We start from the raw sequence: 26,498 nt of genomic DNA, 5'->3' as shown, positions 1-26,498 counted from the left end.
AGTGAATTTTGATGGGTTATTGCTAGTGGCTACAACCTAAATGTGATTGGAGTAAGTGAAGAGTAATAAGAAGTCTGGGGAGGAGGGGAATGAGAGAGGTGTGCTGAAGTGAACATAGTGCTTGCCAGAGATTCAGAGAGGCAGCTTGAAAAACAAATATCCTGTTCTTGCTTCAAACAGAAGTGTTTCTGTGAGCATCATAGTGTTTTATCTCATTTGTTTCATCTCTTTTAGAAAAGAGAGCCTGTGCAGATTAATTAGGAAATGTTTTCAAAAAGCCTTTTGAATATGAAAAAGGTGTTTTAATTTATTATTATTTGGTCTTGTGAATACAAAGAAAATCTTCAGCAGTTTCAACTATTGCTAGTAAGAAGGTGACCCACTTTGGTCCATTGTAAGGCTTTCTGGAATTACAGAATAACATTCTGGCTGTTTCCTATGGGCCTTCATTTCTGGCGTAAGCATTGCTTTGGATATTAACACCAAAAATGCTCAGCTATAGAAAGGCTGTTGTGTTTTCAGTTTATGTCCCCAGTTTTGAATTTAATCCTGCATACTCATTGAAGACGACAGCTGTTGCTCTGTTTTACTGAGGTTCTATTTCTCCTCTGTTTCAAATCTTGCTCTACTGAAAAAATGATTTTTCTCGTTCTTGGTACATGTATGCACATGCAAGGCCACTCACATGCACAAGAACCCCACACAAACAAAGTATTTAGTGCTGTCATTGCAAGTTTGTCTGCTTCTCTCTTCTGATGCTTTCTACCACTGCCCCTGGAAAATGGCATTGTAACACCTGGCAGAAAGTGGCAGCAACAGCCTCCCTTCAGTTCCCTGGCCTGGGGCATTTCCAGAGGGTGTGTTGGCAGACCCTTCCTGCTGAGCGATTTGACTGTTGTTCCTTGTTCTCCCCTCTGGGATTTAAAGAAGTCTGAAAGATGGAAAGTCTTTCTTTCTTCTCTCACGTTTCCCTCGCAAAAGCACTTTGTATTCTCCATTTCCTTTCTTTCCATCTCAGTTAGCAATGAGGCCTAAACGGTGTTTCTAAGCTGCGTGGTTACTTCTGTAATGAGTATTCTCCTCATTCTTGATGCGTTGTCAAAGTGCTGCACTATTAGGTTACTGTTCTTCCATGGCACTTGAGATATTGAGTTTTAGTTTGATAACAACTCTTCTCCCGTTTTAACAAGACAAGTTTCTCACAGTTTCAGATTTTCATGCAGTAGATTTCACAGCTGCTTTGGCAATTACTCAAGTTTAAAAAACTATCTTCTTCCTTTGTTTGCTTTTAAAAAAACAGCTAACATGTATTGACGTTATTCACATTTTCAAATTTTTTCCTCCATGAGTTTGCCTGAATCCAAAAAATATAAACTGCAACACACACAGTGCCAAAAATAACAACCCCCTCCCCCCCCCCCAATATTTTGGTAGTCCTACAAAAATCCACTAGAAACTCATTTTAAAGGAAAAAACAGCCTAAGGTACAGTGTAAGGTTGTGAATACGCAGTTCTACCTACTTTGTAAACAGTGGTTTCTCTTGAGATTGCTCGGATATGAATCAGTCAATGAAAATGTATCAGGAATCTTTTTACAAAACTCCACTCTCATTAGAGTAGCTGTAATGTAGCCCTTCTCCCTGAGCTACCCTGCATTTATCTTGCTAAGTGATCTATGGCTGCCTTTCATGTTTTGCCTATCAGCATGGCATTAGCAAGCCCTGCTATGTTAACCCGCTTGTCCATTTCAGGGAATATTTACACTGAGCTAAAACCTGATGTGGACTTCTAATATGTGAAGGGGTGTGTGGGGAAAGGAAGACAAAGGGCTCCCAAGTGCCTATGAAGGAGAATGTCTTTGAGATAAAATCTGAGTGTGTATTTTGTCTGAAAGTGAGAGAGACGCTGAAGATCCTGGACTGCAGATGTGTGTAAATCAGCTTACTGGGGCTTTGGTAGAGATGTGGTTTGGGATTCGTGCATTTCACAATGGAATTTCCACCTTGTTCCTCTGTTGAATTGTGAAGGTTTGCTGAGCTGTTGTGCTGCTGCAGGTTCATGGTTGCTGATATAAAAACATAGTACCAGAGCTTTATACATTTACCAGGAGTAAATCTTTTTTTCTTGTGGAGGAAAAGAAGATAACTCCATATACAAGAACATTATTCAAATTTTTGTTACTTGACACACTAAATGTTTGAAATTTAACTATGTAAAAAGTATAGGATAGTAAGAGGGCCAAGAGCTGCATCAGGTGCCAATACAGACTGGAAGTAAAATGCATTCCTGAGTGTTTGTAAGCACTCACCTGAGTCTTCTTTGGCTATTGCAGGCAGTGGAGGAATTCAGAGTCACTTCATTTTCTTTTTAACCTGTTTAATGCACTCTAGTATGCATATTACAAATTTAAATCCTAGCAAGTTTTGTTTGTGATATTAAAGTAAGTAAGATTTTTTAAAACGTTTTTCCTAAGCTCCTTAGTCACTGATTTGACCTTTGTTTTTTCTCCCCCCACCAGGAATCCTTAATGACTGGAAAACTCAATGGATCATGTTTTTATAATCTAAGCTACTTTTACGTTGACTGTGCTGTAAACACATGGAGGAGCTGTAAGTAAATGTTCTGTACTGCATGATGAATTGGATTGCTACAGTCTGGAGGAAAGCAAAATAATAATTTCATTTCTGTGGTGATTTGCGTAGCTTGTGGTACAATGCCAGAAAGACTAACGGAAATGCTTATGGATACATGGACTCCATTAATAATACTATGGATTACTGTACTTCCTTCCATTTATATGGCTCCAATGAATCAATCTCAAGTACTACCAAGTGGATCCAGTACAGGACTAAAAAGGCTAACTGAAGAGCAAAGACTTTTGAACCGTTCCAAGAGAGGCTGGGTTTGGAATCAAATGTTTGTATTAGAAGAATTTTCTGGACCTGAACCAATACTAGTTGGCCGGGTAAGGCAAGATTCTTTTTATTTATTTGTTTATTTATTTATTTATTCTGAATATGTAAGTGTATGTCATGTGAAGGTCTGCTGTCATTTCATTCTGCTAAGAAATTCAAATTTGAAGTGGTCTATTATTCTAAAATTCTTCTCTAATACTCATAAATTTCTGCTTTAAATATACTGCTGTTTAAATATATGTTTTTTTTTCTGGTTAACTAACTTGCTGTTTACTACAAAATTACATTTTATTTCATTTTTATGAATTTTGTTTTTAGGACAGAAATACATGAATGTGTGCACATCTTTCTTTGGTATCAGTAGTCAACGCTTTCTATCTTTGTTACCTGAAGACTTTTCTCTAACATAGCTTTTTAGTACGTTCCTTTAATTCCAAACATGTTCCTATTTGTTCATTCAAAAAGCTTACTCCACTTATAGGTCATTTGCTACCTCCAGCTTTGCTAGAATTTCAGCAAAACAAAGAATCAAAATTATAAAAACGAAGGTGTGGTATAAACAGCAAATCGTAGGGTTCTAGTTTACAGAGAAGTCCTGATATACATGCTTGTTTATTATTATTGACACAGATTGCATAATCTAGTTTCAAAATTAGAAAGATGAAAAGATCAGAAGGAACGTTAATGTTTTTCCTTGTGTTCTTGTTTGAGTGTTGCCTTAAACTTTTGATTTTTACCACGCATTAGCTTATTTGTATCACTGTGTATTGCCACTGATTCTGTGAATCAGATTTGCACTTTCTCTGAAACAAGATTACGTTCCATCTGCATTCATGAGGAGTGAATTACCTTAGAATTACAGTTAGAAAATTATACAGTTAGAAAATACAGTTAGAAAATGCTTCTAAATTCATCTGGCCTATAGTGAGCAATTAAAAATACCATGTGTGTTTATTGCAAAAAATCAGTTCCTTTTGAAGAACTAAATATATTGTCATTGCGTTTCCCAGCCACTAAAATTGCGTAAAACAAACTAGCAAACAGAAATGATTGATGTCAATTAATCTCATGATAATTTTGGAAAAATGAACAGCATGTAGTATAACCTAGGGAGTATCAGTTGCTGTAGCAATCGTCAAAGAATCTACATATCAAGTGTATTCCTGAATTTTTCCTAATGTAGCCACTTCTTATCTAAATGCAGGGTCAGCCAGAATAATAAACTGTAGATTCAGTGCCTTTTGAGGGCTATGTTAGTTTACATGTAGATCAGGTGTTGTATGTCTGTTTTCATTTGTTTTTCTGTAGTTGGTCCCTCAATTTCAGAGGAACAGCACTATGTTTATTACAAATGTTAAATTTATTTCTTATTTTCTCCAACATATTATTTTCACAATGTTTTGTTATCTATCTGCAAATGATTTTTAGTTGCTTTTAACTGGCTGCAGAAAGTCCCAAGTTTGTACTTTGTAGCAGTTTGATTTTCAGAATATATCCAAGTCTTGAGATTTCTGCAATATAAAGTTTTGTTTTATTTAGTTTTGGTTGAGGAGAAGTTGGTTGTTTTATTTGGTTTGTTTGTTTTTGTGGATATAATGTCCTGAGTTGTTCACTTCATCAGTGAACAGAAGAGGTGGGTTAAACTAAGCCAAACCAATGAAGACATTATCCCATCTTCTGCTGGCAGTTAGAATAGAATTTGATAGTCTGAAATGCTGTGACAATCTATTTGTTGAGACTGCTGTGTAATTAAAACACTGCATGATTTAGATGGAAAAGAGCAAAAAATGAAATTCACTCTTACAGGAAGAAATCCATGGTTTACTCCAGAAAATAGCTTAAAATATTTTTGTAAATCTTGCCTGAGTTTATCACTCTATCCAGATAAATGCAGAAAGTATCTACACATAACAGCTTGCTGTTAAACAGGCAGTGCCAGCTAAAGCAGAGGTCCATATTTGGATCATCTTGAGCACAAGAAGCAGCATCTGGGTATAGATGTGGTTCTGTGCCATTACAGAGACAGTGCAGCCTGTATGCTATTTTTACATGTTCAAAGTACTCCAAATAAATACGTTCCTCGATAGTTCAGTACTTCAAAGAAAATGTTCTTGAAGCAAATCTCATTATGTAGGTTTAGGTTACTCATTTTTGTTTCCTTCTACAGTCTTATGGCATGTACATAGGAGTTTTCGTAGTCACATACAATTGGTATGGGCAGGTCATTAGCTGCTCTAGTTAAATAAAAACAGAAATAAATGTTTTTACCCTACCAGAAATAGTGTATGCACAAGTATAACTTGATATATCTTTTCAAATACGCCTTCAAAGCCCACTCAGAATTCAGCACTAGGGAAATGCTAAGGATAAAATTGATACTTAAGTAATGTTTTTTTGAGTCAGTGTTCTGAAAGGTGGGGACTAGAAGCATGTGATTAGCAACTAGTATCATCAAATTAAAACTGAAAATTTAAATTAATTAAATCTAAACACAATGCAGATCACATATTCAGGCTTCCATTTAAAATAAATTCTATGTTTTCATTGTATGAGTTATAAAGCTCACATACCCAAATTTCTGAAAACAGAGAAAGTTTGGTAAGACAGAGAGCGAGGTGGCATCTCTCCTAAGGCTGATAGGTTTTTCCAGGAGAAGCAGCTTCTAGATGGGAAGACACTTCTTCAAAATCTTAAGTGTTTCAGTACAGCCAGTGTCTTCAAAGTCACATATTAGTTTCTATTCTGCATGAGTACGTGTTAATAAATGCATTCCCAATTTATTTGCTCTAGTAAATGCAGTAATCTGGGGTGAGACTAATATGAGAATTTTATATGAATTCTTCTGTAAATGTATGTAAAGCATGGTACCATGTAAAGCATGGTAGTTTCCTACAGTGACAAGTAAAGGATGGGAAAAAAACTTTTGCTTTTATTCTTGAACTTCTTATAAGTTTTTAATGTCACTTTTCACCATTAGTTTGAGTACGGTCAAACTTAAACTCATGCAGCTCTACTTGAGTTCTCACATCTGTTTAAAAAAAAAAAAAAGTATATGAATCCATGCTTCCTCTGTGATTTCAGAATCTGAGGTTTCTTGTTTCCCTTTTTTGTCAGAATTAATATTGCATTGCATTTTGACAGATGGTATCGTAATAAATTCCATATTGTTTTGATCTATGCATGAAAAAAAGTAGACGTGCATTTTTGAGAAACCTACAAAGTAACCTTTTTCATGTTCCTGTGACATACTCAGATGAGTTTGGTTTTGTTCACAGCACTACAGCATAGAAAGGTAGATTTACAAATATCCTTTTTACTTCTCTTTCTTTTTTTTTTGCTTCTTCTGTAGAAGCAGATATGAACTTTCCAAAGCTATTCGATCTACTTTAGAAGACTCCACATACTGCATATTGCTGTCAGCAGTTTGCAGGCCTCCCAGTGGCTGACAACCTCATTCAACTGTAGAGTGATATGTTTTGTGACACTGCATGCTGTCCCTGTGGACTTGATTAGTTAGAAAGAACTTTTACTTGATATACACTGCTGCATTTTCTCAGTCTCCTCTGCATGCATTTACAGCACCATGGCAGATGTGCTATGAAATCTGTGGTGTAGCAAATGCTGCTGTTCTTTCACTGGAAACAGCCACTGAATTCACAATGAAATAGATAATATCATTAAGAAGCTTTAGGAAAGTAGGATTGACGTATAGGATTTTAGTTTCTTCTTTTTATGGTACATGAGGGTTTTTTTGTGATGTTTTAAATGGCATTGGACCCAATTTAATAGATGTTTTCAAGAAAAATCTCAGGCCAGTGAATGAGTTAACTGTTATGCTTTGTAAGTACAATGTACATAAAAGGGAATGAAGGTGACAGAAATCATCCCTAAATCATCATCAACACTAAATGAATTGGCACTTAAATTCAGACGTGGAAGAACAGAGCTTGTCAGTCAGATCAGTGCTGTTTCTGTGGTATCACTTCTGGTGCACTTCCCAGTTTCTCCTAGAACCTTCCTGAGACCTTTTCATTTACCTATTTCCAGTCTCAGGGTAACATTTGGCATATTTTGCATGCTTCCTTTTATGAGAGATTCATAAAATGACCTGATCAGATGAGGCCAGCTCCTCTGTCACAGGCACAGCTGCTGTGTTGCATCTGCAGCATGTAGTCGGTGGCAGAGCTGTGTTAGCTCTTGTGAAATTGCTCTGAAAACTCTGCAAAGGGGTAGAAACAAACCAGAAATTAGTGAGACACAGAAAGAATGTGGCCTGATCAGCTCTTACCCCCAGTGGAGTTTCACTTAGTTGTTTCTAATCTGTAGCCGGGGGGCTTTTCTTCCTTTCTTCCGTCTTAAATAGTATGTGTTTTTTCACTTTGCTAAATGCAAAACTTTTTTTCTTTATGGTCTGTAGAATTAGGGAGCCAGGCAGCTCTTTCCATTCAGAGCAATGAAGCTTTTTCCCTTGATATATGGGGCTTAGGTTCAGGCCTTTACAGAAGTAATTTTCCTGTAGGAGGAGCAGTAGAGAGGCATGATGATGTTTTTACAGTTAAGTGCTTCAGGCTGTGCTACTGTAAAAATCAAACCTGGAAATGTGGAGAGCACTTATAAATAGCTTCAAGCTGTATGTTCTACATTATAAATGTTTTATGCAATCTTTGATTTCATTGCCAACATACATTATATCTCTTAACAAGAAAATGGTAAAGTTTTACTGTTAAAAAATTTGAAATTGTTCTGTTGAAGTCCAGGCAATACATATATGCACAGTAGACAAGGTTTTAATTAAACAAATTCCTTTCATATGTTTTTCCTTTTGATTCCTGCATAAAGTTTGAGATCATGACTGCCTGAAAATGTTGTAGTATTCAAGATACAGAATAGAAATGTATGTAACTAAGAATCTCATTACATCAGGGTATAAATTATGTGTTGTTTCCCTGAATGGAAGGAATCATTGTGAAATATAGGTGTAGTAAAACTCTAGTGTAGTTTTCATGGGGTATTATATGGTTCTAAGTTAATGGACTTTGTCAGTTCTCATACTTAGGTACCTCAGTATAATACCTTAGATATTCTCACTCACAGCATCAGAACACCATAAAGATTCTATTCTAATTTACACTTGTATCTTTACTAGCTATGATTTAAATATGTGCTATAAAATATTGAATATCTGAAATGTTGCAAAGTCAACATTGCTTTCTAAGCTCTAGATTTTTGTTCTTTTGCAACTGTAATTATACACTAATTTGCCTACTTATGTTTAATAAACTCCCGGAAGTCGAAATGTATCACTTACTTTTCTACAGTATTCCTTATAGAAAATACTAATTCTGCGTGCCTTTTTTTTTGTGCTTCTGAAGGAGAAGAGATGACTGTATACTTCATAGAACCCTCCTGTTTCCATACTGTAAATCAGCTTAGTCAGCAGGAGTATAAGTAGCTTGGAAAAAAGCACGTCATAATTAAATATTGCTACAAAGCCAATAAATATAGTATGCAACATTTTAGGTAAGCTTGGTGAAAGTAGTATTTTTTATTAAATATATATATATTCCTGAGTATGCACAAGTTTCATGTGTGTTTTTTTTTTACTAGCTTCAAGCTCTGAGAATTTTGTTATTAAAAAGTAATAAATTTAAACAAGGACAAATAGTTTGAATCTCATTTCAGTATGTTTCAGGGAGTACCACTGACTAAGGCTGAACACTTTCATGCTCCCCCCATCTCCAATCTTGGGACTTATAAGCGCAATTTAAGTGGAATTACAACTTAGAACACTTGCTAACATAACTGGACTGGTAATAATTTCAAAGAGGCATTTTATCAGGTGGCTCCTGTGTTTCTGCTTTTTTGCTGGTAGAGCAGTAGTGTACGAAAGTGGCAAATATCAGTATGTGAAAAGCAGTTAAGGAGTGTTTGAAGTTTTTTATGAATATCAGGTCGCTTATGAATCCTGCACAGTAGTGTTCACCTATGAAACACCAGTCACCTTCTGAGCCATCTGTATTTTTCTCTAATAAAGTGAGAACATCTCTGTGATGTGATTTGCATCTTGAATTTTAAACAATAATTATAGGATAACTTTAAAGAGTTGTTTCGGTTTTGTTTTTATTTTAAACAATGAAGATAAGAACGATATATATAATGTATATAATTTGGGTCTCCTGATGTTACTTCAGCATTATCATCACTTTCCTTGTCATATTGTTCTGATGTCAGAAAGGTATCTTCTGAGGAAAAAAAAAAAAAAAGAAAAAAAAAATTGAGAATTGTTTTTGTTTATGAAGAATTAGAATCTTGTTAAGTTTTGCTCAATATATTGATCTAAACATCTTATCTTTCTCTCTATGAATTGAAATATTTTCCAAGCACTCAAAGAAAATGCAGAAGTTTCAGCATGAAAAATTAAGCAGAGCGTTCCATGTGATATTCTGCAGATGCCCTATAATTGTTTGGTCTTTCCAACATTGGTTTTGTAAACTGTTTTCAATTTCTACCTATAGGGCCCACCCCTGGTGCTGTCAGGGTGCTTCCGTTCCAGTTGTCAATTTAACTGCCAATTAGTGCCAATTGTGGTGGTGTTTCTTTGATAAAAGTTTGTCCTTTTTCAACTGGGCAAACAAATTTCCTATGAGTCACTGAAAAGCTATCAAATAGGAATGACTTCCGCAAAGTGACTGGACACATTTTTGATCAGTAAGGATGTATTTATTATTAGCAGATAGTGATAATAGTAAATTTTTCAAGGCTTCATATAATGAAAACCCCCAAAGGAATTTTACATTAAGGTGAGAAATACTTTGGGACTAATTAATTTAGTGTCTGTAGGCTTCCAGACAGATCTCTGGAACCTAAGTGCATAGCATCTCATGGGCTGAATTACGTGGGAATGGTTGGTCTTTTAGGTGGTGGGCAGCTCTGCCTGTTTAGTTTGTAATAAATACACATTCACAGTCATGACAAGAAAATACAGTTTGTGCGTGAAAATATCAGAAATGAGTTTGCATAATTTTTTTTTTTTCTTGAAAGCTCTGTTTTTAAAGTTTTTCTTTAGTAAAGTGAGAGGAGATATAAGAGGGAATAGCACACACTGAGCAACCAGCAGAGGACTTCCAGCTGAAGGTATTTTGTTTGGACAAACTCAGACCTGCCAGAGCTGTGTGACCTAATGTGGATGTGAAGCAATCAGCTTAATTGCAGAGATAATTTGCTGGAATAAGTATTTAAGGCAATGTTTAAAGGTAACTATTATTTAAAAGTAATGTGTAGAGCATTTGGCATTGAAAATAGATGTAGACTATTTTCCTGAAGATCCTTCAGCAAATATTTATGTATCTGAATAGCCTCTTGGTGATCCTTGAGGAACACCTGTGGTGACGCAGTATGAAATAAAGCTTTCTTTTTTTCCTGAGGAAACTCTATTAGTGTAAAGATTCCCTATCCATAATTTCTTTCAAAGCCTTTATTTTACAGCACTTGTGCCAGCAGCTAAGAAAAAGTATGTGCAGCTCTCCCTGGAGACTGTGTCACCCCTGAATTAAGTGGAGGAATCATTAGGAGCAACATAAGGAATGCCTTTTCTTGTTTCAGGTTCTGAGCTCAGGAACTGTTACACACCCAGCCCCTGATGAATAGAAGCCAAGCCGAGCGTTTGCGTTTCATCTTGATGGGCTGTGCATTGCTCTTAGATTGCCTCTATGAGACGGAATGTACAAAATAAAAGACTCAGAGACAATCAGGCAAGGAGCTCAGTTATAGGTAGACTCCAAAAATATATTTCTTAGCAGTTCAGAATGCTCTAGTCGTCTGCTGGTTTAAATCCACGAACCACCTTATCTCATTTTCTTCTCCCTCGCTGGGAGAGAATGACTTACATAGAACGGAGGTGTTGTCACCAAGTAAGGAAAGGTAGATTTTATTATATGTAGAATTGATGGGAGGCATCTAGGCATGAAGAATCAAGATTAGGGAAGCTTTCTGAGGGAAGGAGTGAAGGGCATTCAAACAAACCATAGCTGTTTTGTCACATTTTTTTCTAAGATCATCAAACTACAAACATCATTTAGAGCTATGCATGTTTTACATTCAACCTTAAGAAATCAGAAAATTAAATTTAATGGAAAATGAAACTCATTTTTTTTGTTAATTTGGGATTGTCTACAAAGTAATCGTGCATCATGATCCTGTATGCCATACCAGGATGCAGAATGCCTAGCTGTGATATTACTCAACTCCAACAACTAAATGAAGATCTACCATATTTTTATACAAAAACTTTTCTAAATATATTTACCAACATATTTACTATTAATTTTTCACTCCTTTTTTTTCTCTCTCTTTTTTTTTTTTTTAAATGTTATTTTCTAGGCAACTTGTTCTCTAATTACTATGTAGTCTAAAGCATTTAAAGGCGACCACTGGCACACTTTCCAAGTCCTATTGTTGCCTTGTCACACAGACAAGAAAAGAGGTAAAATGTTTGTGTTTCTTCCTTCATGAGAAATCATCGGAAGCAAGACTTAATGCCAATACAATATTTCAAATTATTAGGTTATTTCTGCTAATTAATGGGTCTTGATTAATTCACCCACATAATTGCTAGAATATTTGATAAACTGAGAGCAGGTGCTGAGCTAAATACACACAGACTATTACTTTTTATTGATTTATCCTACAACTAAATGACAGTACAAAAGTGGTTTAACACATATACCAGGAATTTACCTGTCAGAAAAAGATTTACAGACATAATTGAAATTTAAGCCCTGTGTATTTTTTAAAGAATCTCAATGTGGACTTGAGTGAATTTTGAAAACATTGTACATGCGCTCAAAGAACTCGCGGGGGTATTTTTATAAAGTGAACTACTGCACATGAGGAATGGCGCACTGTGTCAGTAAATGTGAAAGCTGTTAATGCTGCCATTTGTATTACAAAACCTTAGCCACAATTTTTCTCCTTTTTGTTGGGTAGGAGCCAATTCCTGTCTCAGAGCTGTTCCTGCAATGAATAGGATATGCAGATTGCAACTGAGGAGGAAAACATACATACAGAAAACTATGGGCAGAGAAGTGATTTTGAATGTCTGCAATTGGGTCTTAATACCTTGGTGTTGCTGTGGAAAAAGCTTTCTAATCCTCTGCCATTTCCTTAGATGTTGCTGTCTCCTACGAGCCAGTGGCAGTGTTACAGAGTGTACATCATTTGGAAGGCTGAGAAACCACATAATTACTTTTCAACTGTGTGGGGCATTCTGGAAGAGATGTATACTATGCAATTTAATAAAAAATTAAACTGTTAAGTTTAAATTCACTTTTTTTTTTTTTTTTTTTTTTTTTTTTTTAGTATATTGTATGTGAAATTCACTGACACCGTCTTAAAGTAAAGAAAGAAAATGCCTAAAACTCTGAAGGGTTAGGCAGAATTAGGCTTCTTGCTCTGTGCAGAAAGCAACAGCATCGATCATCCCATTAGGTAATCATTTAGTAATTGAACTAAATTCTGCCTCTCCAGAAGACCACCTGCTTGTTATTGCAAATTACAGATAAGCAAGGGAATGCTAGGAATCAAGCAGTATAAAAATATATATAAATAAATCTTGGGATTTTTAGGGAAACATTTTGTAGGTGAATATTTCAATCTACATCCAATGAGTGATGCACAAACACTGCAATGAACAATTCTCCATGGAACAAAATCTGACAGAAGCAAAGCAAAAAGTTGCTCTGCTAGCAGGACGGGAGGCCTTTTCTGAGGCAGTTGGCTCACTGCAGACATTTTAATGTGTTACTGAGATTTACACTTTCATACTGTAAGGTGAAAAAATAGTAATACAGTTGAGTCAATAATACAAGATATGTCAACAGACATGTCACGTGAGCACTTAGAAGCATGTTTGTAAATTCTGCAAAGTGCAGAAAGATTGGGAAACATTAGAGATGCTTTCTCAAGCCTGAAGCAAGCCAGTGTGGCTTCACTTTTTTGTAAGACTCAAAGTGGTGTCTCTGAGAGAGAAAACCTCTGATGTCCCTTTGGTTGAGGCAGGTTGGAAGTCTGTAAGAATATAAATCCCAGTTTCTCTGGTAGTCCGTGCTGTATGCAGGGCTCTGAGAATCGCTGTCACACAGGAGAGTTGAGACTCCTGTGGGACAAAGTAACCGACCTCCAGAGTCTATTCCCTTCATAACCTTCCCACTGCTATAACCTTGGTGCAGTCTTAGGGAACTGGCATCTTTCATTGTCCCCATGAGACACCATCAAAAGAAATCTGTCAGGATTGTTTGAGAATTCTCAGGAAGACCAAAAGACCAGCAGTAGTTAAACCTTAATTTATTCTTTTCTCAGCTGCTTACTTTATCTTGTATCTTGTCCTTTTTATACATTTTCTTATGCCATATGTTTTACATTATGTTATAGGGCTTGAATTTCTGCTTTGTGAAGCTGTATGCTTTACAGTACTGATTTTAATTGATAAAAAATTGTCTTGGGAGGGGTGAGGGAAAATCCAACCTTCCAGATACATTGTGTTCTTTCAGATCTAATAGACCAAATTCATTCCAGATTTGGATAGGAAAGTCACTAGGCAGTACATCTGTCTTAATGCACTTATTGCAAAACCTTTTATACAGTTTGTGCAGCATCTGGTGGAGGCTGGGAGTTGGCGGAGAGGGGGGGGAAAACAGAACAATTAGACCGAGATGAAAACTGGTGTACATATGTGCAGGTTGGTATGTATAGCTAAGGCAGTATTAAAAGATTTCCTGCTAAAAAGGGCCAATAATAATAATCGGTACAGAGAATGCTCTGTGTTACTGAAACTGTTGCTCTTCCCTAAAGGATAAGCATAAGAAAGCAATAGCGTTCAGCTTCCTGCCCACATACTCTGATCCCCGCAATTTCCATACCCTTTGTCATTCTTTTAGAAATACTGCTAACCTTTTCTGTTGTGACTGTGCCTTCACACTTGATACAGCAGTACTGGGAGCTGAAATTGCAAAAGTAGTGCACCAAAGGTAATTTTGCATGGTGTACCACATTCTGCTGTGCATCAGGAAAAGAGCTGCCACTGCTTGAAATCCTTTTAAAAATCTTCCCAATTGATGACACCTGTGATGAAATACTGCATGTAGGAGCTCAGATATTCCTTGCTAGAGCTTCTCAGGAATAATAATTATTTCTTAGTAGAATTGGAAAGTGGTTAGGAGACATAGTTTAATGAAATACTTTCAAGAAATTACAATTTATATCATTATATACCTTACCTTTCTAACATTAGACAGAATTCTTTCAGAAGTGCATATTGCTCATTAGAAATGAGTGAATTTTTTTTTAATGGGGAAACATTTATTCTTCATATTTCTAAATCACTATTTTCAATTGTCTCTTAATATGAAAATTTCTGATCAAGCTTGTTTTGAAAGGCATAAGGTTTTTTGGATGTCAAATAAAAGTTGATGCGGTTTCATGTGTAGCAATTAATGTAAGTAGGAAAGGTATTCTTGTGTATAATGTGTCACACTAAGATTGTAGAAAGATTCGTCCTTGGTACTGTCATTTATTATGAAGTGCAGGAAAAGCAGTCAATAACCACTTATTAATGTTTTTTGGTTCTTTTTTTCTTTCATTTATTGTAGATTTAGGTACATTAGGCTTTTATAATTATCTCATTCATAATCCTCTGTCACAAGTAATGTTTTCTGCATCTTGAGAAGCATAATTGGAAAATATTTTATTTGTATGGACACTTTCTGTTCTCTCTTTAATACAACTTTACCCAGGAGTATCTTGCCTAGGAAAAATGAGCAAGCATAATTTTATAGAGGTAATCAAATCTCTCAAATGTTGGCACATTTTCCTTTATCTCCATGGGACTAAAAGGTAACCTTCAAACGGGCCTAAGCATTAAAAGAGAGAATTTCAGCTCTCAATTAGAACTCAAATAAGCTTGTACAAGGCAACTTGAACAGAAGTGCTATATTGAGCTACTTAGTACTGTATTTCTTCTACAGGGTATTCTATTTGATTAATACAGAACTGCAAGGGAATATATATATATTAGGCTAAGTGTATGCATGTGTGTGTGTGTATAGATCTGTCTGGCATAGTCAGCACTGGTTATAGCAGGAGTTTTACTCCCTTTTTTAATAATTCTTTGTTGTTGTTTTATTCCCACGTAGAGCTCAAAACCACATCTCTATACAGATTTTTGTCTTATTATCAAGAACAAGATAATTGTTTAGGGAAAAAAAAGGAAAGAAATGGGATTTCTTTAGAATTATCTTTATTGCAGCACATTGTAGAACAGTTAATATGTTGTATATCTTCTGGCATAAATCACACTGAAGTGAGAGAAAGTGAAAGCCATGTAGATACAAAGCTAAGGAATGGTTTCAGGGAAAGAGATCTATTAATGGGACAGTTTCAAGGCCAGTATGTAGTAGACCTACAACCAAAGTTTTCAGACTATTTTTGTTGTGGAGCTGAACATTTTCATTTCTATTCTCACTCATTTCAGTACAAAGGACCTTTCTAATTACAAAACACAGGAAAAGACGACACAACTTTTTAGCTGTAAATAATTTATGGCTGTGGTGGTGTCTAATCCAGCAAAGCAGCTGCCATTTTTACAGTGTGTGTTTTAAAGGAGCCACTAGGTCCTTCACAGTGAAACTTCTTATCTTTCTGTTCTAGTTTAAAAGTTTGGCTTGATGCTAGTTGCAACTTTAAATGCAACATTCAGCTTATGTTGGTCATTTAGATCTTAATTAAAGGAATATTCTTGGCCATGGAATATTCAGCAATTTTCTTTTTAAATCTGGTGTAAATATGGTGGGAGAAAAAAAAAACAAAAACAAAAACAAAACCAAAAACAAACAAACAAACAAAAAACCCTACTAACCTCAATACAAAAGTTATGATTTTAACTTCAGTAAAAATCAGTGGAGATTAGCTAACTTGACTAATAGTTCTGCTAATTTGTTGGATATGTATGTATCCAATGATAGATCAAACCACCTGGCTATGCCTGGAACTTCAGCCCAGGCAGAAAGTACCCCTGGCACAGAGGCAGCATAGGGCCTTGATTGCAGTAGGCTCTTAGCTCAGGCTGGTACTCTTCCTCCAAAAGAGAGGAGGCCGTACTTTGGGGAGTCTTGATTGGTTGATATGGGTCATCTTTAAAGTTCTTCCTTTCATAAAAAATTCAGCATCGGTGAACATAGTAAAAATCAAGCAAAAGGAGAAATGGTGTAACTGTGAGGAAGGGAATTTAAAAGGGTAAAAAAATGTGCTTTGCTGTTCTGATCTTAGGTGCAGAACATTTTGAAATACCTGCCTAATAGTGTGAGTAAAATGTGGGATGAGGAAATTGGCAGTATGTTTCCCGTGCTCTCTGCAAGTCGGCTGCAGGATCCTGTCAGCTGGGCTTCTGTGAGAGGGTGTCTATTTTTATATCCTAAGTGATGTGGAAGGCTGAAACCTGTGAAAACGGAGGATTGTCAGCTTTTATACAGACCTGAGAAAAGGCACTTAGTTGTTTCAAGGCTACAGATACAGTTTAGATACAGTTGCCTAAAGCTGTGGATAGATTGCTAAGCCTCTTTGGCAATCTAAGAAGTCATCGCTAACTTCTGTGTTAATGCTGGACCTGAAATGATCCTGTACGTAATTGACTCTTAAGAAATAAAATTTTCTAATCCTCTTCTGGCACTTCTTTGTAGGTTATGTGACCTCTGACATTCCCTATTTTCCTCTCCGTGTTCCCTAAACCATACTTCATTCCATTTTGCGTGTAGTTGCTTTTAATGTTATTCAGTGTTTCAATTGCTCTTGCTAAGCTTATATATACTTCAGATTGTGCCTGTAAATCAGGCCTTTCAGGTAAGGGAGTGCATGTTGGTACAATTTGTCAAGCCGTAGGGCTTGATGATGCATTCATTTTTAAAAATACAGTTTAAGAATAAAGAAAAAGCAGCCTTAGAGTGCACCTCTAAATGCCACAGCAGTAGAGTTGGAGGTGTGGCATACACTTGCCAGAACATATGCCATACCATCTCTCTCAAGAGCTTCCCCACAAACTTGTACAGGCACACTGTATCATTTGCTGATAGAGAAATGGTTCTATATATCTCTTCCAATTTTATCGTGCTTCACTCTTGCTGAAATGAACTTCCACAAACTTCAGTTCAATATATTTGACATTTCTATTATGGTAGGATTTTTTTTTTTCCGTCATATGGAAGCGTCTTTCTGCACATTGTATTCATTATTCACTCGATCATCTTCAAAAGGTTCATGAACTTAACAGCTGTACTTCTGCTATAAGAATACACAACCTTTTTTCTTCAGACTTACTTTTCACTCATTTTGTATTCATTTATGCTGATAAGGAATCTGAAGTTTGAGAGATTTGAATAAGTAAACAGATAAAAATTCTTCTTTTTACCACTTGCTTTCAGTTGGTTCTAGTACAGTGTTTGTGTTGACCTCTTCTATTACAGTATTCTCATTCGTACTGGTTAGGCAATGGGAAGAAGGAATTATAAAAATCTCAAAAAAGGAAGACTCCAAAATTTTTCTTACTTACTTAAATGTATTTTTAAAAGTTGTCCATCTAATCGATGCTATTTCAGATGTTAATGAATCTCATGAATTAATGAGATTTTTACTGTTGGAGATAGGAATTTCTGAAAACTAGATTCTTTTTAAATTCAGGAGATTCATATTTGTGGTGAAAATAGGCTATGTGCTATTTTATTTATTTCACTAGAAAAGTGCATTGTTCTTGAAGAGCTATTTGAGTCAGTAAAGCTTGTGCATTATAACACATACGGTTTTTTCATATAGCTGTGCATGTTTCTGGCAGGGAACTTTCTGCTTCTCTATTTCTCTTAGTATTTATCTTAATTCATTATGTTGAGCTTATGTAGCATAGAAGTGTGATACTTCCCTGAAAAATTGGGAATATATGCTCAGAAATATATGGTTGTATGTACCCTGAGATGAGAGTGTCATCATCAGTATCTAGATTGGCTTTTCAAGCAGCAGTAATGCAAACTCAGTGAAAATAACTGAACGCTGGTGACTTGCAGATACAGCCAGAATATATTCCAGTTCTGAACTGCAGGGTGGACACCATGGGAGGCTGGCTCATTTCTGATGAAAACAATTCCTAACAGTGTGAATTTATGAATCTTCTCAGTGCAAATGAGAGTTCATTATGCTGAGAGTCTAAAAATGATGCTTCATTTATTAAATAATACAAAAATTATATTCAGATACTGTTGGAGATTTTTGTTAGACCTTTCTGAATGTCACAGCTGAGGCTGAAAACATTTAACTTCGGTTATGGGAGGCGACAGTGAGAACGGGACATACTGCCAAAAAATTCCAATTTTTTGCTTGATTTGAAATGAATGTGTTCTTGGAACAGCACCTGTCACTGTTTCCCAATCTTTGTACCAGAAAAAAATGATCCTTTCCCCATTTTGAAAATACTGAGATCATTTAATAAAAACTTTCGTGATTTTTTTTGCCTGACGAAAAAAGCCTTTGCACTTAACATTGTGCCTCCACAGCATGGGTCTGCTACATCCACTTGTTGTAACAGTGGAAGCAGCAATGGCATTTATGGTAGAATGTGAAGTAACTTCAAATTTACACTAAAACAGTATAAATTGTCACAGAAAATTCAGGAAAAATTGATACATAGTGACACATAATTCTAAGGCTTATTGCCAGATTTTGATATCCAGTTTGCCAGCTGTACTGTGCACTGCCCAGCTGATTCAAACCATATGCCTTGAACAAACAATCAGTTAAGTGTGTTAAAAGCCCTGAAAAGTACCATATTAGCAGCAAGTCAACCAGCTGCATGCACTGCACTATAAATTTGGATAAAAGCTACAGAAAAACTGTTGGTTTTTGTTGTGTTTTTTTTTTTACTTCTTTGTTCTAAAAATATGGCTTAAATCTAATCTGAGCATCTGCAGTTAGTGTTAGAGCAACAATTTCATACTAGCTGAAAAATATAATTGAAATTCTGCTTAGGCTTTAAAAGTTCCCCTAGAGACAGAAAAGTCCATTACAAGTTTCTCTATAGCTCAAAAGGAAGCTGTCATTCATAGAGCAGCCTAAAGCCTTTGTAGCATGTATTCTTCATACTCTTGAAAGAGCCTTGGTCAGAATAGACTTTGTTCTTGTGCTGTGGACAAAATGTGCATGCATCATTTTCATTCTGTGGTTGGATGTGGATGATGCTAACCTCGATGGAGTCACTGTCCTCTGGCTATTTGCAAGATCAAGTCAAGCTTTCACTGATAGTATGAAAGATATAAACTTGAAGCTGTATATGTATGTGTATGAGTTCTGTGTGTCTACAGTTCTATACATTTTTTATGTGTCCGGATTAACATGAATTCTCTGGTATTTATATTCATGTATGTATGGATCATTGTTATCTGCATATTAAAATAAAGGATGTGAAAATGAGGAGATAGTGCTGCCATTGTGGCTGATAGAAAATCATACCTTCTCAGCTACAGTCATATTCTAGAATCCAGAGTAATATTGTTTCAGACTGAATTTTTGGAAAGTTTGGAAAGGAAGAATACATATAAATAAAAATTTTAGCAGTATCTCTGAGCTGGAATGAAATGCTCCAGGCGATCTTGGCTAAATAAAAAGGGGTAGTATTTTATGAATGAAATATTTTCATTGCTTCTTCCAACCTCAGTCTTCTACTTTTATCTTCTGAAATATATTTTAAAGATAAACCAATGTTTCAGCTGACAACCCAGAATAGAAGTGTACCATACTGGGATTAGTCACCTGTTCTTTGTACTGCATATGGTTAGGACAAGGTGAGGCATAATTTTGCAAGCGAATTCCATCTTTTTTCATAGGATGGCTTTGGTTGGAAGAGACTTGAAAGATCATGCGGTTCCAATGCCTTTGCAGTTGGTAGGGTTGCCACCCACATCAGGCTGCCCAGGGCTCCATCCAGTCTGGTGTTGAATGCCTGCAGGGATAGGGCATCCACACCTTCTCTAGGAATTTCTTGCAGTCAAACTAAACTTTCACCATTATTTATATCATTCTAAAATGTTAGAATAAAATATTTCAATTTTAGGATAGTGAGAAACCTGGTAGACATTTATTGTTGTCTTATTTATCTGTTGACTCATGTACAAGAGTTCTCACTGAAATACCAACTAATTAAAAGCGGATAGTTCCACTCAGGGCTTAGAGCATATGCAACAGATGTTACTGTTCATCACATCACAGACCTATAGTGACTTTATTATAAAGTTTATTGACTCATCTTCCAGTTTTCTTTGACCTTTTATTCCATGAAATTGCAGATGGAATTTATCTTGGATAAATGTGCAAGATATTTTACTATTCTATTTATCTTAAAAAATACTTAAGTTCTTTTTCATCCTTGCAGCAGTTTTGAATTATTGCTGTCCTCCAGGTTCTGTTCCTCAGTACTGACAAATTTCTAGGACAGTGACATTCTCTTAGACTTATAGAAGTCTCTGGAAGTCAGAAGACATTTGTCAGGTGTTGACTTTTGGGTAGTAAGTTCTAGGACTTGGGTCTGCAGAGGCATACTGATATAAATACATGTTCATAATGTTCACATCAAAGTTCAGGATGTGCCTCCCTGGGAAGTATTCCTCCAGTGTTAAACAGATACTATGCTGGATGAGAGCCAACAGGTTCTTCACTTGCTTTTGAAAAACTGAATCTGGAAAGCTTTTCAGAAAATACATCTGTATTTCTAATTTGCACCTTGAAAGATGAAATTGACTGGAGGGATGGTGAGAATGAATAAATTGATTCACAGTGTGTTGACAACTCCCTGTGTCTCACTTTCTGTGAAACATCTGTGGGTGATGCCACCACAATATCTGACTGCTGGCTTGCAAGCTGGTCTACTAGTAATACGTGATTAAAAGCCTGATACTCAGATAAACGGAACTGAACTCGATGGCACTGCTTTCCAGATTATTTTGCGTGACTTTGAGTGGGTGATAAGAGGGCTGGAGCACAGCAAAGAAAGACCAGTTTCTACAAAAAATGTCATCTCTGCTCTGTTAACTTTCTCAGATGCGTAAGTGGAATAATGCAGTGGAAAATCCAGCTCAGCATTGAAAGTAATGATTTGTGAAGAAAATATTATTATGTTTTGAAAGCAGTTTCTTGTGATTATTTTTTTAACATCTTTAAGATGAAAAACAATGAAGACTAAGGCTTAGCAAATATTACAGGATACAAATTCTAACAGCCAAAGCAGTAGATGCATTCATTTCTAAATATAAGTGATGGAGATGACAAGCTGTATAGACTTCAGTTTCCCTCTTCTTGTCATGGGAAGTAGTAATTTGTTACTTGAGTTCTCACGCAACACAGGACAAAATTTAAGTTCCCCAAGAAAAAGATATACAGTACTTGTGAATGCATTACCATTTTAGTAGTTTTAAGAATTATAAACTCAGAAGAAGTCATCAGTTCGTAATATGTAATTAATGCATGTGCACTGAATGTAGCTATTGTATAAAATAGATTGGTAGACCTGTGCACAAATGCTCTTGCACATCATATAATAACTAATTCTGTTATTCTGTGATGAAGATGCAGAATGCACTCTATCAGAAAACATCCTTATGTTGAGCACGCTTGATAAATAGAATTGTGCTATTTGGCTTTCTTTCACCCCGTGAATGTTCAATTTCATGTAAAGATGAAATGAGACGAGACTCAGATGTCCAAACAGTCTGCACTTGGTGCTAAAAGATGAATTAATTAAATATGTAAAATTCTTAACCACTATCTTTTTACATGGGAAAACATAAAATTATATAATTATACAATATTAGCATTTAAACTCTTAACTCTTGTAGAATTTGCCCATGGTTTCCCCACCCTCCAAAACTGACATTATTGTAGCTTTATTGTAAGGAGCAATTTTCTGTATCACAGCTGGCCGTGAGAGGCATTGTAGAGTTAATTCCATAGTTGGCCTTCAGTTAGACATTGTATGATTCATTCTGAGAGAAATAGTGCCAGGACACATACTTGCTTACTAAAACAATGAGAAGCATTTCATATGTATGAGTGTTTGTGTGTGAGCTCATGCTGTAAGTTTATTTTTTCAGGCTAAAGGGAAGGACTATTAACCACAGGCTCTAGAGCCTCTGATTTTATAATTAGAAATCAATTGGGCAGAGCCTAGTTTTGCATATGTGACCTCTTCCCATAACTATCCCAGAAAGGCTTTCTGCTGAAATGATTTGCTTAACAATTTTACATTAACAACTAATCTATTTGCAAAATCAGTTTGAAAAACTAAATTACCTGTGTGCTTTTGGTGGCTGCATAGAAAAACTCTAACCAAGATGGAATTACTAGATTTTTTAAAAGTTTTTAATTTTTTTTTTTTTTTTTTTTTGTAATTTACATTTTAATCTCATTGTTTATTTGTTTTAATTAAAAGATGTCACATAGCTTTTTGGCACTGTGGAGTAGCATTGACTTTGGTAAGGGCACAGCAGGACCAGTCGTATCTAGAGTTTATGTTCATTTTTATCCACAGGGAGAGAAAGATGAAGCTGAACTGAGTTATGCCAGACATTGCTGAAAAACATTTACTCAATAGGTTTGGTCACTGTGGGCAAGCATGATGGTGTAGATTCATTTCTGTCTTGATTGTCCTGGTATTTGAGAATACTCAAGTGGGATAGATGTAGCATTTCCTATTCCACTTCTTTTGTGGTACCATGCACAAGGCAGTTTTAACTATTAAAAAGGAAGTGTTTGACCAGTGTCTTTCATTCCAATCATCTTCAAATTCAGAGCAGGGGGACCAGCAATCTATTTTTTTTCCAGGAAAGTATGCCAAACTATGCTGTAACTTAAAGTAGCTCACATCCTGTATTTCATCTCAGTTCCTAGCTTAGAGAGAACTTAATGCAGGGTAGTGCCACTGCTTATCTTTTCCCTTATGTGCAGTGTAAGCCAGCCACATTTCTTGATCTTAGCCAAATGTGCATAGGTCGCTCCAAAAATAATGCCTTGTATTTGCTTCCATGGAAACCACAACAGATATAAAGAACACAATAACTTTATTTAATAGAGCAAATTCTCAGCTAGAAAACAGTGTATTTCAATAAAGCCATCACCATTAGCTGTCCGTTTTCAATAGTGATGAACAAGAGCCTGCATTCCATACTAACATCCACTGTTTGGTCTCCATAAAAATTCAGCAAGTGTTGATGAATGTCAATGAGTGCCATTTTTTCCACATGGAGAAATTCAGTGAGACACCTTTGCTTCACCACCACTTCCTTGTTAGACATCATTTTGTCAGACTGCTGCCACCTTTTTCATGACAGCAACATTTAACTTAAGGTTCAGCCTCTACTGTCAAAGCACCAACATGTACCTCTGATGATGTGGGCCAACAGAGTAAAACAGGAGGCATTATTTTCAGAGCAGCCCTTGTGAATGTAATGGTGATGTAATGTATGAAAGACGTTGTTCCTCTCTTCACATTACTTTTGTGTTGATAATTGGGAAGAACTTCCCCTGTTCTATGGGAAAATTCTACACAGCAAAATGGGGATTTTTATTTCACAATGATGAATTTATTGTGGTAGCAACAATTCTAGGGGACAAGAGACTGGGAAACACTGTTCTGGGTGTTTCTTTTTGTTTTTTTGCTCTGAGATCTCATTATTCCTGCAGTCTTACTATTTACTACCCCACAGTAATACTGTTTTAAAATGCACAAGAACATCTGAAATATGTTGTGTGATTGGACTGAATGGAACCTAAGTAACTGGAGATGTGGCTGGTTTCATCTTATCAGTCTCAGCTTTTGATCTTAAAGGCTTCAACCAAGCACAGGCACTGCTTGGCTGAACAGTTAAATTGTGGTTGCACTTCTTGGCATTTCAAAGATAATGCTAACTTAATTCAAACTCAAATACTACAGAACTTGAAGGAATCTATATTTGAATCAAGTAAAAATTCCTTTCCACTTTTACAATGCAATGAAGCATCAAAAATAACTGCCATATCAAAGTCCTTCAAGTTTAATTTTAGTTTTGCAAAAAAATGCTTTTTTATTCCACGGATATAAATATGCTTTATGTTCCTCCCTAATCCTCTGCTTAAAATAAAGAAACTACCAAAATAAAAATCAAAACTTAGCATCAGAGAGAAATTCTGTCAGCACAGACATTTGTAAAGATTCTTAGAATGTTGGAATAATTATAAAATTGGATTTCTGTTCAGCATAGGCATGGACAAAAATTTACCACACATACCATAAATGAGATATTCTGTGTTTTCTATATTTGAAATGATGAGCCTTTTTTTTTATTTTATTTTTTTAAACTTTTAATCTTTTGTTGTTGTTGTTTTATCTCTGTTTTTGATAGTTTGCAAGTCAGCTAGAAGTTATTTCATATTCAGAGTTGAGCTGATACCCTTTTTTTGATTGCACTATTGAAAGGGCAAAAATATAGTCTGCTTCACAAACGTGTCATTTCAAAACAGCCTCAAAAATTAGAACTGGAGACTTTCAATAGCAAGAGCAAACTCAGCTCAATACATTTGCTTGCAAAATGTTTCCAAACTACTGACGAGATGTGCTGTGCACATGATTGTATTCGTACACCTGAATGTATATTCCAAAATACTTGGGCCAAGCTAGAATCTGTGCGAGGTAAGCTGGAAAAAAGTTTAGGAAGGGACCTTTGAAGAACTAAGAAGATATCATGTCTGAGCCTGTATTTTTGCTTTCTGAAACTCAGTCCATCAGCTTTCAGGCATGCACCATTTGGCTCAGGTTAGCTTTTCTGTGCTCTCTTATAGTACTCGATATTTACCAAAATTTGGCTTTCCTTATAACAGTGTGCCATGTAAGACGAGAGTGTGTTTTGAAAATAATATTTCTCCATTCCTGAAGAAAATTGCAAATGGTTTCTCAGCCTTCACTGAATTAGAGTGGAAGAAAAAGATCCAGCTGAAGGAAGTGCCTGTACTGCCTCACAGATCACTCTGATGGAGCCAGTGGTGCTCGTGTCCAAGAGATCATTGGTCTAGGATGGCCTCTGATATTGGTACAGAGGGGAAATCTGACCTTGGGAATGAGAGGCAACTAATGCAGAAGAATGTAGTATAGGGATGTTTATCAACCACTGATAAAGTTCAGTGACTTTCCTTGTATACTACAAAAGGATACTTAAATTAAAGGTCTTTCTAAAACCTACACAAGTTGATGAGTACTCTCCGCAGGTATTATAAATGTGGATTTTACTCCAGCCTTAATTCATCCTGCTCTGATTACTTACTCAAATTGTACGGACAGCTGTCAAATTATAGATGTGATGTCCTTTATCACAGAAGCAAGATACTTAATTCAGTTGGTTAAGATATACTAATCAGAGTTATCTTGATCTGTGTAAAATTCTAAAGCACAATCTAAGTTCTTATTTTAGAGATATCAGTGTGTACTAGATGAACGATTACAACAGTTGCTTAGATTTTGTTAATTTGAAGTGTTTCAAGCATTCGATAAAATAGTTGCTTGCTGTCCACCCCTGAGTGGAATGTCAATTCTTGTTTATAATGATATGAAGTTAAAAAGAAAGTCCAATAATTGTCTCCAGCAGGCTCATTTGCATTATTTCTTCATAGTAATTATGTGAACAATAAGGAATGTATACCTAAGAGCAAAATATATGGTGATCTGTATGCTGAAATATAATCACTGTAAATATGCTTTAATTGTGTTTGTGTTGCTTTTTAAGTAAAGGCATGACATAAAGTTCTCCTGGTATCTACAGAATGAGTCATAGCACTGAACACTGAAAAAGCCAAATAAAGCTGATAGTAATAAGAAAAATAATTCAATTATGCTAAACAAAATGAATTAAATTGCTTTATATCTGTTGGAAGAAATGATTAAACTGTAGAGTTTGTGTAGGCAGCAGGAATGATTTTGCTGATTTTGCTTTTAAAGTGAATAAGAAATTCTCCTAGATCGTGACTATTTCTTCTAAGGTAAGTAACATTTCGTGCTGGGGAGAAAAGTTAGTTCTGTGTCAATATGAACTTTTAGAATATCAAAAAATGTTTTGGGATTGGTATAACATATTTGTTATATCCAAACAAAATTCTAAATATGGTACAGAGTAGAATGAATTCAAAAGGCAACATTTGCTTCACATAATTTTAGCATATTAAAATGTAAATTGTTTTTAAAAATGAAATCAATGCCTGTGCAGGTATAAATGTTGAATGTAGAATAACTTAAGAGGCATTTGGGTTAGGAAAGATTCAGGAAAAAATGCATCACTATTCTTTTCCTCATCCTGTATTTGTTTCCTAAATGAACTTTGCAGTAATCTGCAGGTGCAGTGGCTGAGTTTCACTGAATCTTAACTCCTGTCCAAAAAATACAGGCAGAATTTTGGCCGGGCCTCAGTGATCTTGAGCACTTGTCCTGAGAACTTTCAAATATTTGGTTTGCTTTGTATATTGGAACCCTTCATTTCTCTG

At 35.8% G+C, this 26,498-nt stretch overlaps 1 protein-coding gene across 1 annotated transcript in view; it reads left to right on the top strand.

Moving 5' to 3' along the window:
• Positions 1 to 2,527: 2,527 nt before the first annotated feature.
• The window catches only part of CDH8 (cadherin 8), a gene marked incomplete at both ends in the record, with an annotated part of 123,848 nt that continues 99,877 nt past the window's right edge, over positions 2,528 to 26,498 (top strand). The window contains 2 exons of the mRNA XM_079541374.1: positions 2,528 to 2,609; positions 2,703 to 2,965. Coding sequence (XP_079397500.1) covers positions 2,528 to 2,609; positions 2,703 to 2,965 — 345 coding nt within the window. The remainder of the gene's footprint in view (positions 2,610 to 2,702; positions 2,966 to 26,498) is intronic.

Source organism: Tetrao urogallus, assembly GCF_951394365.1.
Source record: "Tetrao urogallus genome assembly, chromosome: 12".
NCBI lineage: Eukaryota > Metazoa > Chordata > Aves > Galliformes > Phasianidae > Tetrao > Tetrao urogallus.
Note: the sequence above shows the minus strand (reverse complement) of the source record. Positions and strands in the feature narration are given on the sequence as shown.